The sequence below is a fragment of the Herpailurus yagouaroundi genome, unplaced genomic scaffold (assembly GCF_014898765.1).
Source record: "Herpailurus yagouaroundi ecotype Mexico unplaced genomic scaffold, PumYag 162, whole genome shotgun sequence".
Taxonomy (NCBI): domain Eukaryota; kingdom Metazoa; phylum Chordata; class Mammalia; order Carnivora; family Felidae; genus Herpailurus; species Herpailurus yagouaroundi.
Window position 1 is genome coordinate 46,690,059 of NW_024412403.1, and position 19,369 is coordinate 46,709,427.

General features: G+C 38.4%; 1 protein-coding gene across 5 annotated transcripts in view; it reads right to left on the reverse strand.

Annotated features, from left to right (window-relative positions):
* Nucleotides 1-7,612: 7,612 nt before the first annotated feature.
* GABRR3 (gamma-aminobutyric acid type A receptor subunit rho3) overlaps nt 7,613-19,369 on the reverse strand; it is a 50,631-nt gene continuing 38,874 nt past the window's right edge. For all 5 annotated transcript variants that reach the window (XM_040484277.1, XM_040484276.1, XM_040484275.1 and 2 more), the window contains 2 exons: nt 14,025-14,221; nt 7,613-9,196 (listed from right to left, as the gene is read on the reverse strand). In XM_040484277.1, coding sequence (XP_040340211.1) covers nt 8,894-9,196; nt 14,025-14,221 — 500 coding nt within the window. In that variant the 3' untranslated portion in view covers nt 7,613-8,893. The remainder of the gene's footprint in view (nt 9,197-14,024; nt 14,222-19,369) is intronic.

Below are 19,369 nucleotides of genomic sequence, written 5' to 3' on the forward strand. Positions count from 1 at the left end.
AAAAAAAAAAAAAAAGAAAGAGCCACATTTTTTTAATGACCCAGGCTGAGGTCTTCCAAAATTATAGTTATGATACATCTCATTGAAATCAATATTCCTATAGCTATGTTTTAAACTCTTTGGAGCCAGGAAATTGCTTTCATCTATTCTGAGAACTAGAACAGAGCTTTGCATGGCGTAGTTACTCAATGTTTACAAAATTGGATTGGGTTAGTATTCCCATTTTCTTGTCTGACTTACAGTCTGATTTCTTGTATAGCCTATGCCTGTAGGAAAGTCAGTGACAGGCTGTATAACTTTTTAAATTAAATGATGCTACACACCTCTCTTCTTCAATAGCCAAGCACTTGCAAATGAAAATACACCTTGGGTTTTGGCCAGTGACTCTTTCCCTCAGAGAGAGAAGTTGTTTAATATGTTACCCATAAAACCTGAAATAAACTTGTCCATGATTCTTATAAAAATAAGATGTAATCCTACACAGGTGTTTTCTGTTCATACTGCTTGGATTGCCTTTGTTAAAAAGGAAACAGGCTCCAACTGAAAAATGTTTCCTGGAAGACTAGCACAACATGTATAGATGGATGAGAGAGGCTCACATGGTGATGGTACATTCATTTACTTATCTTTCTTTAAAATTTTTTGTCATAATGACCTAATAATGACCCATCAATTGATCTCAAAGGTGTAGTTGTTGGAAACTGACAGGTCTGCTAATGAATCTTTTTAAACTTTCAAGGAAGAGAAAAATATACCTTACATAAACTGCTTCTAAATATAGAAAAGGAAAATAACCCTTTTAAGAAAGAAAATTATAGACTGTTATTTGTAAAAATAGATGCATAAACTTTGGCATGGACAGGAAAGGAGCATGAAGTCACACGAGGTCAGAGATCTAAGGGTTAACTTTAATGAACCACAGCATGTAGACCTCCAAAGAACATTCACCAGTAGCCCTTGAAAGCTTCAACATTTGAACACCTGCCACCAGGGATGGCTACATTATTGGTGGGACCAAGTGCAAAATGAGTATGTGAAGCTCCTTGTTCCAAAAGAAGAGGGAAGTGCCATTAAAGGTACTAAAATACAGAACGGTTCTTTTGCAGTCTCTCTCTTCGCTAATGGTGGGTGTTTTTTATTTGCTATTCAATGTCATGCTCTAGAAAACACAGGAATACTTGAAAGGTGAGTGCATACATTCACAGGCATGGGAGGACCCTGCGGTGCCGCTCAGCATCCACACATGCACAGAAGCACATGGCCCACAGGCTACTCAGTACCCCCTCCTGCTAACCACTGGACCAGCACTGCTGTGCTCAGGCCAGGGGTGGAGAAGTCAATCTTCCTGATTCACTGGTCAGGGTCCCAACCCAAAGCAGACTGGCCAACCTCAGGAGATTGTACCCTCCCAGGACTCACACCTTACCTGGATAGGGGGTGGGTAAGAGGCGTGCTCCAGTCTAAACACTCTTCAAACCCACCAGGGCACTGCCAGCCCAGGGCAGGGAAATGCTGTGGTATGTGTGGACCTATGTACAAGCCCCTGCCAGGGGAAGAGAGCAGTGGTGGGCCTCAGTGGGACCAGAAGAAGGAGGCAGGAAAGTGACGTCCAGAACCTGTCCCACAGGAAGCGGAACTGACATGCCAAACCTGGGTACACGCATTGTTGTTCCAACAGACTTTACTTACAAAATAAATTTAAAGATTACATTATTAAGAATTTCAAGATGGCAACTGTAGAGCATTAACCCCCAAGGGTGGGGCATTGTGTGAGAATACTGGTTTCATGCTCAGGAAACCAGGTGTACCTGCCCCCTAGAGGACATCAACCAAGCAAAGAACTAAAATACATTATACCATTTAAGTAAAAAGACTTTTGCCAATCCCTAATCTCACCCATCCATTCCTTGCCCTTGAACCTGGTAGAATGGAAAAGGGTAGGAGAGAGGCCTGTACTAGAGCAGATGTTACCTTCTTCCTAGGACAATTTCCCCAGTTCAGGGTTTAAGTCTGAGGTGGGAAAAGTGAAAACACACTGAAATCAGTCTAGGCTTTATACCCGAAAACAAATCTCCATCATCAAACTGTGTGCTTGTTAATTGATTGATTGATAATTCACAGTATCTAAAAAGCTGTGGGATCTACCTGAGATGCCAGCAAGGGGCAGAGAAGTTGTAGCTAATAAAGCATATTAAACAGTCATTGATTAAAAATAAAGCCATATTCTATCAGTACCCCCAACAAATTCAGATTATTTCATGTAAAATATAGTTCAGCAATATAATAAATGGTTAATCTACGTTAATCAAGTAGAACTCAACAGAAATTCCACCACTGAATTTACTGCATGAAAGGAGTAAGAGTTAATGTCATGAGAGAATCAAATGATCCTAATAACTTAAATAATTTGATTACTTTCGTCAAGATGGCATATTATATTGAGTACTTGGTGACCAACATGCAATTAATTACTTTGATTGCCCAAAGACACACAATCTTTTGTACAAATGAGCAATAATAATCTGATTGTATTAATCTAGACCAGGATATCACCCAAAATAATTAAATATAATTAATTTTGCCCTCAAATCCAAATCTTCCCTTAAGACACATACCACAGAACTTTGTTTTGTGAAATGAACCACATTTTTAGCTTCTATCGTTCCCCTTTCTTTTGCCTTATTTTTCTCTCCTACTTCAAATTCACATTATCTCTATAAGTCACATTAAATTATTAGAGCTCTTTTCAGAAAATCTCTTTCTTCACTGTGTACCTGAACTGCATATTCATTTAAAAGCTCTTTAGCAGGTATTCAGGTTTCTTTCACTTTGAGTCACCATTTAATTTAAATATGACCTCACCCAACATACAACCTAATTAACAAAACATATTTTAAGTTATTCTGGGGTGGTGTGAATGCTCTAAAAATTTGTTTGATGTGTGGGTTTATGTTCATAACACTTCTTTAGAGCGTAAAACACTTAAAACACCTGCATTAATGTTCTCTGAAGAACAGAAGAAATTAATGTATGTAAGCACTTCCTTTCTTAGCGTGCCTTGTTCAGTTAGCTAGTCTTCTTGAAAATATTGTGTTACTTTTAAACAATTCAGGCATGGGGCGCCTGGGTGGCTCAGTCAGTTAAGGATCTGATTTCAGCTTGGTCATGATCTCACGGCTTGGGGGTTCGAGCCCCGCATCAGGCTCTGTGCTGACAGGTCAGAGCCTGGAGCCTGCTTTGGATTCTGTGTCTCCCTCTCTCTCTGTCCCTCCCCCGCTCATGCTCCCTATTTCTCAAAAATAAACAAACATTAAAAAATTTTTTTAAAGAATTTAGGCTTGTGTATCGAACTTCAGAAAGCATTACTACTTCATAATAGGTTTAAAAATATTTGTTAATGACATTATAACATCATCTCCTTTGGATGGCCTAAGGCAAGGAGTGAGCCACTGACAGCATAATTTTGTAGAAAGCCTTTGAAGCACTCTTGTAGAAAATAAGTTTCTATAATGAATTGTATTGATCCTGGGATCAAAAGTAATAGCACATTCATCAAATGGCCTAATTGATAATAAAATATAGTTCAATGTTTCCTACATCAAATTATCAATATATTGAAAAGAAAACTATGGTAATTTTTCTCAGTGACTGTGAAATCCCTTTTCCACACACAGCCCTTTTATTGATCAAAAAACATTATGATTCAGCAGTAGATTGAAATGGAAAAACAACTGACAATGTGGAACCTCATCTGAAGAAGCCCGTGTGTTCCTGGAAAATCGCAAGGGTCAAAAAATCTGCCCCCCTACCACCATTTTGTCTTCTGAGAAATGACCACTTGCTGTCGTATAGTCTAAGACCCACCTCTACCCTTCCTCAGTGAGTAAGACTCCCTTGTTTTTATGTCTTTTTGGATTTCTGGGCTCCCTTCCTTAATTTTGAGATGTTCCTCATTAATGAATATCCTTCCTAGTGTAATAGCCTGACAAAATCATCTCAATTATCTGGTGCATTTTTTCTTTCAGTTTCTTTATAAGAGAAAACACAATGTTCAAGTTCTTTGTTAAATTCAGGGAAGTCAAATTGCAGTTGGAAGGTGATAGAACTTTAAAATTAAGCAAGACTTTACAGTTTGATTGTTTTAAAGCAATGTGTATAGGGAAAGACTAGGCATCACGCAAATGAAATAGCTGGAATGTAACACTGACTGGGATGCCTCCGGCCATACCAGGAAACAGCACCAGGTATAGAATTGCAGTTGAAATAGCAATTTCCTTACCACTTTTTAACCTTGCTTCTTTGAGGGTGTTGTTAATCTTATTGGAATTCTGACCTTAATAATGACTACAGAATTAGGTATAATTCCTTTCCTCATTAATCTCCATGTTAAAAAATTGTGTGTGTGTGTGTGTGTGTGTGTGAGTGATTTGAACAGGCTTAAGAGCAGCACGATACAAAATGATAGACCTTATTCATGCAAACTAATCCACCTGCAAGAATTAAGACAATGTAACCATAAATTATGATTGTGCAACAACTCATATGCAAATATTTGCAATCTCCGTTGCCCTCCTACTTACAAAAAGGGCTTGTGATGGCAGTAACAATCATGGAAGAAAGCAGAATTTAAATAAATAGAAGTGCTTTAAATAGGTATTTTATACAATGTCTAAACTTCTTCTATAAAAGAATGCCCGTGGATATAGATCCATATAAACAGACTGGTAACTGAGTCTGACATGACAGATTCTAGTGGCAAATAGAATTCTTATAAAGGAAATAAATGCTGAACTTCAGATATGGCTAAAAATTTTGTTTCTAAAATAATTTGACTTCTAAATATTCTTTTTTTTTTTAATTTTTTTTCAACGTTTATTTATTTTTGGGACAGAGAGAGACAGAGCATGAACGGGGGAGGGGCAGAGAGAGAGGGAGACACAGAATCGGAAACAGGCTCCAGGCTCTGAGCCATCAGCCCAGATCCTGACGCGGGGCTCGAACTCACGGACCGCGAGATCGTGACCTGGCTGAAGTCGGACGCTTAACCGACTGCGCCACCCAGGCGCCCCTTCTAAATATTCTTTATGTTGCTAATTGCAGCCCATTATAATCACACACAATAGGAAATAAAACCAAAGTCCCCCAGGAGAAGATGGGTTACATAAATTACGGTACACTCATTTAGTGGATTGCTCTGCAGCATATAAAAATTATTTTGCAGGAAAAAATGGCACAGAAAGTTGTTTATGAAAAGAATAATTAAACAAAGCTGCATTTTTTAAAAATGTTGCTTATGATCCAGAGAAGAAACTCTGGCTACAAATTGCCTAAGTTAAACACATTCCCAGTTAGAATGTAAGTTCAGTTAGTTAGGGAGTGCCCATCTTTACTGTATCCCTAGCAAGGTGTTTGGCATGATATAAGTGATTAAATTAATAAATGCAAGCATATACCAATGATTCCATTGGAAAAATGTATGTTATGCATAGAAAAACTCTAAGAATATACATTAAAATGTTAACTACTTGGGCACCTGGGTGGCTCAGTCAGTTGAGTGTCTGTCTGACTTCGGCTCCAGCCATGTTCTCAGGATTTGTGGTTTCGAGGCCCGCGTCGGGCTCTGTGCTGACAGCTCAGAGTCTGGAGCCTGCTTTGGATTCTGTGTTCCCTCTATCTCTGCTCCTCCTGCATTCACACACACACACTCTCTTTCTCTCTCTCTCAAAAATAAATAAACATTAAAAAAATTTTAAATGTTAACAGCTTAATTCTGAGTGGAATTTTTTTTGCCACTTGGCATTTTAATTTTTATAGTGAAATTGTATTTCTTTTGTAATCAGAAAACAATAAAATTAAGTTAAAAATATATCTTTCATAGATTTTCCAGAGCAGTCCCTATAAAATATCCTGTTTCTATATTTAGGCAGTTTACAGAGCTGGCTGGCTTTTTCTTAAATCTTGGAAAGCAGCTTATTTTCTGAAATCCTCACATTTTATCCAAGCTTATCCCTCAGTGAACAATCACATGCAGTCTGTTCTGGATTGTGATCAGTAAATGAAGTCAAAATCAAAATGAGGTAACTATTATATGCTGTCTGTCACTCACACATTTCCAAGGTAACTGTGATTTCATTCTTTTTGAAATAACAGAGTCAGGAACATTGGTGTTCCTTAGTGGAAATGAGGTTCACAGGAACAGTTGTACCCTCACAGTCTTCTACAAGCCACTGATTTGAGGAGATGAAGACTGGCCAAAATCCCAAGTGCTCATTCTGAATGTTCTAATAATTCTCTTGAGCAGCAAGCGTATTTTAGACATTACTGAAAAATGCAAAGACTGTTTCTAGTCATTAACAAAAGTTATGTTCGATCAGCCAACAGTTGTGCATTAGTACTCCTCAAGAGGAATGCTGAGTGTATGAGTAGTGTGGTGGAGACCTAGTCTTAGTCTAGAGTGCCAGATGTATTCAGCGATGCATTTGATTTGAAATTGTGGAATAAATATGCCCAGGGAAAGCTTTAGACATTCTGAATGGTATAGTTCAAAGTAGAAGAAAAACAGTAACATCTGAGGAACCCAAGAGAAGAAGGGAACAGTATAGATTTATTCTGTTCATTTGTAGATTTTTCCTTTTTTTTAAAAAAAAAATATTTTGAGAGAGAGAGGGAGAGAGAGAATCCCAAGCAGACTCCTGCACTGTCAGTACAGAGCCGAACTCAGGGCTTGATCTCAGAAACCTCGACCTGAGCGGAAATCAGGAGTCAGACACTTAACTGATTGGACCATCCAGGAATCCTCTCCCTTTTTTTTTTTTAACATCAGTTGTATACAGAGTATGTCAGAATCAGAAATGTTAAGCCAACTGTAGAACTCTCCTCAAATAATAGCTACAAATTCTCAAAGAAACACCTAGCATATTAATCTGTTCTGTATTCTGAAAATATAATCCTATAAAATTACTATTCCTTTTAAGTCAAGCTTAAAAACTGTTAGTTTTCTAATTTATTTATTGTCTATCCATAACTAAATGGACAAGAGTTTTAATAAATTATATTAGTTCGGGGCGCCTGGGTGGCGCAGTCGGTTAAGCGTCCGACTTCAGCCAGGTCACGATCTCGCGGTCCGTGAGTTCGAGCCCCGCATCAGGCTCTGGGCTGATGGCTCAGAGCCTGGAGCCTGTTTCCGATGCTGTGTCTCCCTCTCTCTCTGCTCCTCCCCCGTTCATGCTCTGTCTCTCTCTGTCCCAAAAATAAATAAACGTTGAAAAAAAAATTAAAAAAAAAATAAATTATATTAGTTCAATTTTGGACAGTTTCCTAGAAAAATATAATCCTTGCAAAATTCTGAAGGAATTAGAGAAGTTGTATTAAGAAAATAGAATGAAGTATCCCAGAATTAGCCTGTGAGGGAAGTTATGATAGAGATGGGATTTGCCTTTAAAACTTTTGTGCCCAAGAGGAAAATAAGTTTCTAGAAACCTATGTCACTCACAGCAGAGAACCAAAATCAATGTTACTGGTAAATAAGCAGGAAGTTACTTGTCTTTTAACCTAGCACAAAATAGTTCAAATCATTTTTGTTCACTTTATGGTGAAATAAATGGCAATACACTTAATGTAACACACCATTTAATTTATTTCCCTTAATTCAATGCCAGAAGTCAAAACAGGAAGGGAAAATATTTCATACTTCTTACTGAGGGCTGATCTCTAAATGGAATCTTTTTCACAAAATACTTAACACAAAAGCATGCACACTACCAGTCTACACAATGAATGCTAATCATTAGAGGTTTTTCTACTTAACAAACATTTATTTAATACCCACTTGACCTGATTTACTTGGCTCAACCAACGTTACTATGGGATTACTATGGGATATATAAATTTCATTCAATTTTTCACTCAATACCATGTCTGGAAGCATCTTCAGTCACTTATGAACTGAGACTCCACATCCCTTCATGGATATTCTTTTCCTTGTTTTGGTATCCCCTGTTCAGAACTCAGACAGCATAGTGTACAAGCCTCTATTTTACATCTATTTTAATTATTATATTTATTATTTATGAAAGCTACCAGTTCACTGTTCCTGATAGGCTGTGCACTCACTGATAGCAGGAATGCCGTTTTATATTCATTTTTGACTACATAACACCTAATAAAGCAACTGGCTTATACAGGAGGTCAATAATATTTGGTAAATACAGTAACTAATTCACTAAATGCCTCCCGAAAGCTATGAAAGCTATGACTCAACTGTAAAATACAAGATTCTATTACTGAAGATTGACATATTAATTTAACATTAGGATGGGAGCAAAGTTTAGATGTTTTGCTCTTGGACTCAATAATACATGAAATTTAATAGTGAAATAAGATAAAAGACTTGATTGGAGATGGACGGGGAAGCTCTTCATGTACATCTCAGCTGTATAAGTGTCCATGGTCCCACCTTGATGTTGATGTTCTTCCTCACAAGGATTCAACTCTGTTAGGTAGCATGGCACATGGCTAGCGCTAAGAATCAATGCTTCTTGAATCATTGTCATAGTCCAGCTTTATTGCTTAGTTAAATACAAAACGTTTACATTTAGAAAGCAAGGAGGGTCTAGGCGAAGTAGTTACAAAGCCCATCCCTGTGGAAATTTTTCTGTAATATGCATGCCTGTGACTCTTATGTATGGAATCAAATTCTCCAGGGACCTTAAACTCTTCCTAGATGTAAATCAGTCAACTTTAAAATCTTCTATAGGCCAAGAGAAGTGACTGACTGGCTGACTCCCAGTTGAATCAAGTACAGTCCAACTCATAGTCAAGAGTTGTTTGTTGTGGTTGTTGTTGTTAACCTACTCTGATTCCAAAATGAATATTATACATTGGGAATTCTTCCTCACACATATACACCCCAGTAAAATAAATTAAATGCAATATACACAGTGGGAAATAAAATCCTTGAGTAGGTGTCAATGACATGATTATTTTCCAGAATGATTGCACCAATATGCCCTCCTAAGGATTGTCTTCTCTTTATCTGAGATGTATCTGTGCTGGGGCTACCTGTGGATCTTCCTCGCATGGCATCCTCTTCTGAGTGTAGAGAAAAGGAAGTCTGCTCCATTTCAGTCTTGCTGTCATGGTAACAACCGTCGAAGGCCATGGCTTGAAATGTATCAATATTATACATTCCAGAAATCTGACAAAAAGACTTTTTGTTAGTAAGCCATGAATATGGTTCTATATGTAGGAACTATAGTAAAAGTCTAAACAATCAGATTTTTAAAAGAGTTTCAATAAATGCTAAGAATGTTCAGCTTATTTTATGTTATTTTAGTTTATTTTTTGAGAGAGAAGGAGAGAGTGAGCAGGGGAGGGGCAGAGAGAAGGGGGCACATAGGATTAGAAGCAGGCTCTGAGCCAACAGCAGAGAGCCCAATGTGGGGCTTGAACTCATTACCTGTGAGATCATGACCTGAGCCAAAGTTGGACATTTAACCAACTGAAATACCCAGATGCCCCTGTTTTGCTTATTTTAAAGAATAGAATTCTGGTTTTGCTTTTGGTATCTGACTAAAAGTCATTTTAATAATAAATGGAAAACATTATCAAAGAGATCTGTTTTTAATAGGGACTTAGCAAGGTTTATTATTATCTCCATAGAGATAGTTGAACATTATACAAATAAATGTTTCACAATTATAATGTCAGTGTTTTCTAATTTAGTTTTGGCCTGATAGACTTTTACACTCAATGCATGTTTCCCCAGAAGGGAACACTGTTTCAGGTTTCCCTCTTTGTTTCTGCATAGTATGAATTGTTTGACATAAGTTTGAGTTGAAATTGAATATGATTTATCAGCAAAACCAATTGGATTTGCTTTTCAACATATTTTTGTCTTTAGAGAAAACACAGTAATACGCCTGGTCAGTGTAATTTTTTGTCCAAAACCAAAACAATATTATCAGGTGATCGACTTATGCTTAAATTTGGAGTAGGGATAGGAAATGATTTTAGCTGCTCTCTTTAAATGCAAATTGGTCAACCCTTCTCATTTGTTGCTGAGAAGTACCTATAAATGATACCAACACAGCCCAATTAAACAACTTGAAATTGGCTTATTTTTTGGAAGGAGAGAATGAATTATCAATGCTTTCTGGCTCCAGTGCCTGATTAAATCTAAACTACCACTTTTCTTTAAGGTTTTACTTTGAGGGAGATGGTGGTTCTCACTGATACAGAACTGTGTCTAGGAAGTAGGTGTTACTAATTGCTTTCTGAGAAAATGAAATCACTTCGTGATCTATAGGGAAGTTAAAAAAATGAGCAAATATGAATAGGCTACCACTGGCTGAAATTATTCAGAATTCAAATTGGAAGCTACAGAATAAAGTCTGCCAAAACATGTATTTGGTTCACAGCAATTAAAAAAACTAATATTTTACTGAATTCAAGAGACATAGAGAATATTTTGTGTAGTCAGTAAACTAACCAAGGACCCATACTCAAGTTATGTTGTCCTTTTTTGTTTTAGCCATAGGAACTTTTCATAACAAAATGAAAACGGATGATATGAACATAAAATAAGATCAGGACTCAAAAACTAACCTCAGATAGTAAAAAATAACACTAAGAATATATTCAACTCTGGATCTGAGAACAGAATAACTAGTATAATCTCTTCCGCGGTTTTACTATACCCACCCAGAACACTGCTGAGTTATCCCACTGGACACTATGATAATTTAGAACCATTCATATAATTGATTAAATCTTGCAGTATACAATTTACCAGTAGGGTGCTAATTTCCGCAATTTCATAAGTTGGTTGTTCTAATAGAAACAGTTTTAGAGTGGGTCTTTAATTTTTCATTCCAGCCTACAAATAAGCACATACCTAAGGCATATTATATCTAAAGTATAGATTTGACTGTTTTATGTGGAGTTCTAAGTCCTGGAAGTAGGAAAATGTTCAGATGAAGGAAGAAGAAAGAAAAGAATTTCCTTTCTCCTTTCTGGGCAAAGGTCAACAGTAAGGACAATTTTTCCATGATCCTTACTGTTCTCCCAGCTCTTGGCACCTGGGGGAGGTTGGGACAGGGTGTGTGATGGTGGTGGTGGCAGGAAATGAGCTTTGCTTCACTTCGTGATTTCATCGGAAGGAACTCCATAGCCTAAGATTCCCGGTCTTTCTCACTATCCCCGCATTATTCCATCCTAGAGGTTTCGCAGAAGGAATTAGCATGTGTGGCTCAGCAGCTCCTTTTGAGTCCTCACTTTAGGATCTGCATTGGTACCTAAGTTTGTTCTCTGAAGTGAGGTAAAAGGAGATTTTCCTTACAGGGAGAGTCCTGAATTGTCTAGCTTCACCAGTGACCAGAAGGGGTAAGCACATTTAGTACAGTGATGAAGTATTAGTGAGACCTCCTGCTCCCATATCTAAGCACTTACTCCAAACTGCTTTATCAACAACAAAGGTGACATCCTCCCATCTGCCTGGTTTCCACATCTTTCTCTAAAACTGGTTTCCCACTTCAGGCGTAGAGAAAAGAAGTATCACCAATTATCCCCCCAAACCTACAGACATATCCTTCTACCCTGCCCCTCACCAGGGCATCCTACCCCTTTAACAATATCTCATCTCAGACAGCCTGTTCCCACTTTCCTTGTTAAAACCACTATTTGTTCAGAGCACATGAGCTGGGCATTAATCACAATAATAACTCAATATTTGTGTAGCATGTTACAGTTTGCAAAAGTTTCAGACCCATTTATTACATTATTCGCAACAGCCCTATGAGGTAAATAGGGAAGAAATCCCACCATTTTGAAAATGAAGAATGAGATCCAGGAACAAAAAGCTAGAAAGTGGCAGAGTTAGGTTTGGCATCACTACTTCTGACTCCAAATCTGTGTTCTTTTATTTTGCCCCACAAATATATGAATGGTAGGACATTTCTTTGAGATAATTGCACCTTTGAAGGTGGATGCTTAGAATGGTGGTTCCTAGAGGCTGGGGAAAGGGGAATGGGGAGTTGTTGAATGGGCACAGAGTTACAGTTTTGTAGGATGAAAAAGTTCTGGAGATTGCTTGTACAACAATGTGAGTATTCTTAACACTACTGAACTACACACTTAAAAACAGGTTAAGATGGTAAGTTCTATGTTATGTGGCTTTTACCACAACTTAAAATTTTTTTTAAATGGATGGTACTTACTAACTTAAAAGATTTTCTTCTTATTGGTACACAAGAAGAGTGTGTATAGCCCCAAGTAGTGAAAACTAAAATTCAGGTAGTGTGAACATATGTGTTGTGTGGCAGGTGGGAGTGGATAGATGTAGACAGTTTGGAACCAAAAGACTGGATAGAGATGTGCCCAAATTCCTACAGTGCCTCTTGCTTGGGTTAACCACTTCCACATAAAAATAGAACAGAATGACAACAACATTCTTTTTCTTATCACACGTCTTTTTTCTCTGTCACCTTTAATTCACAGATTATCTAAATTGTTGCTATTCTCAGTGCAGGCAATGGATCGATGGCATCTGGGACTTGTTAGAAATGCAGACTCCAATCCCACCCCACATCTGCTGAATGAATATCTGAACAAATCCCAGGTGATGTGCACACACCCATCACTGCATACTTGTCCAGAAGCTCCCAGTTCTCTCACATCTGCCTAGAAGTCATATGGGTATGTGTGCAGTGGGGACACATACACAGTGTCAACAAAAGAAACGGAGGCATCAGCAATAAAGCAAAATCAGCTCTTATTACAGCTTTGATTCAAAGGGGATATAATAGAAGAAGGAAGTGGTATTACAGGAGATCTGAATTTCAAATGCATCTCTGTTGGCTGTGAATCTCTTGACAAATCACTTCACTAAAACTCTGCCGCTTCATCTCAAAAATAGAGATAATAATCTCTGCAAGGCCTACATCATGGAGCTGAGATGAAGGCTCAATTTGAGAAGAGGATATAAAACACTCTGAAAAGTAAGAAACACTCTCACTAGAGGTATAACAAATATTAAATAATGTTTTGGGTGTACATAAGTATGCATATAAGAATTTCTCAAACCAATGTGAATATATTTCATTAAAATCATGTTCATAGATGCTACACACACACACACACACACACACACACATATATATGTATATATACAGCCTTAAGTACAGGCTACCAAACAGATTAATTATGTTTCTTAAGTACAATATCTTATGTCAGTTGTCATAATAACAGGGAACCGGTGCCCTGATCCTTTGTGAAACAAAGCAGGTAGAGATCAATCTGTCCATGTTTACTAAACCCTGGCACAAGAAACATGTGATGACATTTAGAACCCAGAAACCACCTTTTATCCCCAGTATCCTAAGGAGAGAAGAACCTCTCTTTATGCTCTGCCACTCTCCCAAGTAACAAGAAGAGACACATAAATCCTAGCTCTGGTGGAGAGAAGCACATCATTTATGGATTGAGAGCACAGCCATTGGAGTCAGGGAGACCCAGAAACAAATCCTAATTCCTCTTTGGCTGTGTGACCTTGGCCAGGTTACTCCCTAGCTGCTCCTATTTCACCTCTGTAAAATGAGGGTTATACAGTACCTACCTCTCGGGGCTACTCTGAGAATTAAATGACATGCTGTGTCATTAGGTGGTTAGTGCAATACCAATATAGAATAAACACACATTAAATGTTAGCTATCATCATCATCATCTTCTTGAAAGGATGTAGTTTACACCTGAACCCTTTCTTTTCAAAGGATAGAGCCGGTGGAGAGGAGCACACTGAGAGAAATTCCTCACAGGAGAAAACCCTCCTGGCAAAGGTGAATGAGGATGCTGAGGAAACCAGTCAGCACAGGCAGAATGGAGTTCAATATTAAATCCTGTGAACTTGCATCTTGCCAAGGCATATAGACTTAATACAAGGGCTTACAACACTGTCAGGAGAGGGTTATAGGTAAGGACAGTCTTTTTCACATTCCAAAAGGGATCAGATAGTTAAAGCCAGGCAATACCTTCCCTGTCTTCTTGAATTGTTTCCACTCTTCCACTGTGGTGAGGTAGTTCACAGCTGCATACTCAATGACTGACAGGAACACAAAGAGGGAGCTGACCCACAGGTACACGTCCACGGCCTTGATGTAGGACACCTGGGGCATGGAGGCACTCATGCCAGAGATGATGGTGGACATGGTCAGCACTGTAGTGATTCCTGCCATTGGAGAACAGTGACAAGCTCAGTGTTCTAGGATCTGGTGCTGGATTACACCAGGGTATGTTTTTCTGGAACACTTTCAGATGATCAAAGCTGGGAGTGGGGGAGGAATCCCTGCATGTTAACCTAGTACACATCTTGAGCCCAAGCAAGAAGCTCTCCTTGGATTTGTCTATCTCTTTGCCTTGCCCTCACCCCAACCGTCCATGTTTCCTTCCCCCCATCTAAAGACTTCACAGACTCAAACATATTTCTAAGGACTCACTCACTCATTTGCCTTCAGTTGGGCCTCTTTAAACCATCCCAGAAAGGTTCAAATGTGTTCAATTTTAAAATTCCTTCTGGAAAAGAAATTCTAAAACCATTCCCACTACCCTTTCCTGTCATTTTGCAATTTACTGTTAAGAAATTGTCTTTGAGTCAATCTTTAATCTTTCATTCACCAGACAGTGATCTTGTCATTTTCCATATTTTTCTTTCATATAGAATACTTATGAGCCATTAGTATTGCTATCACTTTGTCCCTTGTTACTGAAACTACAGTTCAGTTGAGATTTAGGATGGAAGTGTGATCCTGGAGGCTCAGTTCAGCGTAAATACTTGCTATTTGACTGTGAAATGCCATTTACATTCCCCACCCCTCCCCCTCCCTTTCCTTCCCTTCCTTGTCGGCCAGTCTCTCCCCTTCCCTCTTCTTTTCTCCCTTTCCCTTCTTTATCCTCTGGCATAAGCATCAGAGGTAATGAGATCAAGATTCTGGGGCACAATGGAGAAAGAAGTGACTCGAGATTTCCTTAACAAAATGCTGGCCTCGGGGTGGGCTAGTCTGTGTCTGCACTAATTTCTCAGAGGGACGCAGCAAGAGTGCTGCCTGGAGAAAAAGTACAGTATTGTAAATATTTGAAATGTACACTAGCTGGCACAGTTTTATTTCCTAACTTCCCACCAGGGAGGCACAAATGGAGTCCTTAATGATTTTTATAAGTTGTGAGGACATTTTAATGTCAACAGACAGAGTCCCGAACAGCAGGAAGAGCACCATGATTTACTCCTAAATGTACAGACACAGCATGTGGACAGCTTTCATCACACACTTCCACCCTTCTACAATAATTCTTCAAGGTTCTCATCTGAGGGAGCCCATATCAAAGACAATGACAGATCTACAGAGCCATTCAATTTCAAATTAAGTTTTCCATTTGTATGATCAAGACCAAGGACTTGGCATTTTGGCAGTCACCATGGGAGGGCCCTGGAGTCTTACCTTGACACTGATTCAAACTCCAGGATAAGAAACCTAAATGCTATCCTAGCTCTTACCATTAAATACAGGCCACTGTCTCACTGAGTCCCAGATCTCCCCAACAACGGTAGTATGGACCATCTGCATATCAGTGGATGCTGTATCCTTGCTACCTAAATGTGGATATGTGATTTTTTTTTATTCCCATTACAAGTGTATGTGTAGCTGAAGGCAAGATTTTTTTTTAAATGTTTTTATTTATTTTTAAGAGAGAGAGAGCACAAGCAGGGGAGGGGCAGAGAAAGGGGGGGAGGGGCAAGATTATTAAATAAAGCTTGCTTGCCTTTATTGAATGTTTATCCACCACAAACCTAGGTAAGTAAATATTATTAGCCACACATTGCAGAAAAGAAATATGAGCTGAGAGGGGCTAAGTAACCAGCCTGAGTTTGAAAAACTCCTGAGTCAGGAGCAGGGCTACAAATTTTCTGAGTGTGGAACCCATGCTTTTTATATGCAAACCTGCTGCTTCTCATTCCAGAGGGATCTCTTTTTGTTTCTAACATTATAAACCAATCTCTATACATGAAGCATCTCTGAGAGGAAGACACTATAAAGCTGAGAGTAGAATTATGTCAGGAGGTATACTTTGTGCTTTTCAAAAAGCTAAAAGTCCTATTCCTTTCAGGATTTCACTGGTAAAACTGAATGAATCCTGCACTAATATTCATATCTAGTAGTTTACCTTATTCGTTAAAAAAATTTAATGTCTTTTTTTTACTGGTTTCTACAATATAGAAGATAGAACTTGAGTTTTTTTCAACGAACCGTAACATGGGGCTTAATGGACAAAATAAAGGTTTAGAACCCATATATGAGTTTCCTACATGCCAGATAGATCTTATTGGGCATTTTAAATAGATGACTAGTGAAAGGCCACTAAATCGATGGCCAGTAAAAGGAAACTGCATTATCTATTTTTTGCCAGAGAGCAATATACTATCATTTTCCTTAAAAGGATACTTAGTACAGCTAATTTACTATAGCTTTATTTATTTTTAAACAGGCATTTTAGATTTTCCTTGTTTAAAATGAGCAATAAAAAAAATAGTGAGTAGGGAGGAGAGATTGTTTGAGTCTGCAAGTAAAGGATGAGAAAACTGATATACAAATTCCTAAAGCAATAGAACTTGAGTCAGGAGTGTTACATCTACTGATTAAAACACTTATGTCTTGAGCCACTCCTTAGAAATGCATTAATCTTGACAAAGTGTATTCCTTCCAAACCCTTTAAAGTTAACATCCCAATAAAGGCACTTTAAATATATGAAGTGACCATTTAGTCAAAGAAAGGTTCTGTTTAGATTAGGATTAGAAAATTATCTTCTCACCTACCAATATTGCTCTGCATGGTCAGGAAAGTGTTAGGAGACAATATTGGGCCTGGCCCATGGGACTGAACTCCCCTGAGCCAGTTATGCCATATTATGCATTATGCCAGTTATGCAGTTATGCCATATTAACTCTTAAGGACACATATAGGGTCCTAAGAACCCTTTGGTCTAGTGAGAGATACTGATCTTTGTGTTTCATTGGCCATTTTTCTTCACATGTGATGGAGAGGTTCATTGACTAGGGTGATGGCAATAGGGCACGTAGGCATCCCTTATAGAACTATTGAGTCAGTTGTGTATTCAGTAGTTGTGCTGTGGACAGGTCTTTCGAAGGCATAGGTATCTACATTTATGTTTAAGTGAATAAAAACATTTTCCCTGTAGGCCTAAGCAGAAAGAAAATATCAAGTGATCTGAGAGAAAAGAAGGTAGGTCGGATAGCCTAACACCACGAGTCTACGGCCAGAAACTAACAACCATTGCTGCACAAAGGTGGTGTCAGAGTCCAGTGCCTAGAAGTTCTGGTAACCTCTATGATGGTTAAATGAATTACTCCTAATTATTTACTTTTTTCAGGCATATGTCATATCCTCTGTTAGAAGACATTTTTCTTAATTAGTGTCTACATGCCTGAAAACTTCAGTTGTCTTTCTCTGCCATGTCTGTTCCTGGTAAATGACTCTATTACTTAATATGCAGTATGAATGGCATACCTAGAGGAGCCAAATGAGAAAGATGGAGGCAAGGGAAGAGGAGGGAGATAGAAGGAAGAGATGACAGTACAGTACTACTCATCCTTCCATGAGGGTTAAAACATCCTTGAACAACTTTATAATAGTCTCATTCCCTCTCCAAACCAAATCATATGGAAATATAGATTAGTATGTTTAACCCATCCCACATTCCAAATTATGGTAGCTATTATCTCTTATGAAAAATCACAATTGATACTTCTATGCCGTTCAGCCTCTATTGTTTTTCATTTGAAACATGACAAATGTGAAAGGATCTTAACAAGCAAATGATTCATCCTTACTTAGCAAATGAATCCAAATGTGGAAAGGTCTTAGCCAACAATGAATCCTTATTGTTTTCAGTTAGTAACTAAAATACAGTTATTAAAAACATTGTGGGTTAAACATTAGCAATTTAACAACTATGTATTGAGAACAAAATCTGTGCAGGATACTGTACTAGTCACTACAGGAACAGAAAAGATGGTAATAACGATCCTCGTCCTTAAGGAACTCACATTCTAATACAGGAGACAGGATAAGCTACCACGGCACCCTGTAGCTATTACAAGATAGAGGAAGTAAGGTAGAAGAGATACCTTAGGGGAGATACAAAGTGCCATGTGGCTCAAATATTGGAGAGACCATGTCTGCCTGGTGCCATCAGTAGAAGTTTGTGGCCATTGAGAAATGGCAAGACTTTGACAGAGGAAGATAGGTAGAGTAAGAACAAGAATAAAGGTATAGAAGTACTATAGATAACATAAGCAGTTAGTCATGAGCAACTGTTGAGAACACTGAATATTCAAACTGGTTGAAGCTTAGACAACCACTTGGGGCAGGAGTATGGTTAAAGATGCAGCAGATAAAAATACAGGACACTCAGTAATATCTGAATTTCAAATAAGCAACAAATAATGTGTTAGTATAAGTACATCCCATACAATGTTCAGGATATACTTATACTAACACAGTATTTGGTGCTTATCTAAAACTCAAATTCAACCAAGTGTCTTGTATTTCATCTGGCAACCCTCAAGAGGCACCTTGAATTCCAAGCTGAGAATATTTACTTCAGTGGCATTTGAGATGAGAGTGTTGTGATCACAGTTGAGTTTAGAAATATTACTCTGGTAGTAGGGTTGGATTGTGGCAAGAAGAATAGGAAGTGAAATAAGCAAGTACAAGGCCTATACAAGCCCCTACTACAGCTTTGTGCAAATCAGCAAATGGTGCCCGTTTTCCGGAGGATATCATCCCATACCATGTCCCATAGAGCTCGGGCTGGATTTCTGCTCCTTACTCCCATCTGGATCAGATGTCACAGCCTTGCAAAATGGCCCTGGGCAGGTAGGGATCTGTTAGGGCAATCCAGGAAAAATTAACAAGGGTCCCAGCACTGGTCAAGGCAGGAGGAATGGAAGAGAAAGGATAAGCATATCTGAGGACTTTTTATAGAGAAGGCTAACTCTGAAGATTTAGGTACCTTATAGCCACAGTTCTCAAAGTGTGGTCAGTGGCTCCTTTGGGCTCTCCAAGACATTTTCAGAGGGTCTGTATAGTGAAGATGAATTTCACAATACTGAGACATTGTTTACCTTTTCCCTATGTTGATATTTGCAATGGTGGGAAGCACTGCTGGGAAAAGTTACTGTTGCCTTATCATGAATTCAGGCAGCAACACCCACCTGGTCTAGCAACTGACAATCACTGTATTCTTTAACTGTCAGTACCACAGTGAAAAGAAATCAGTAAAACGTTTTAATTTTATTAA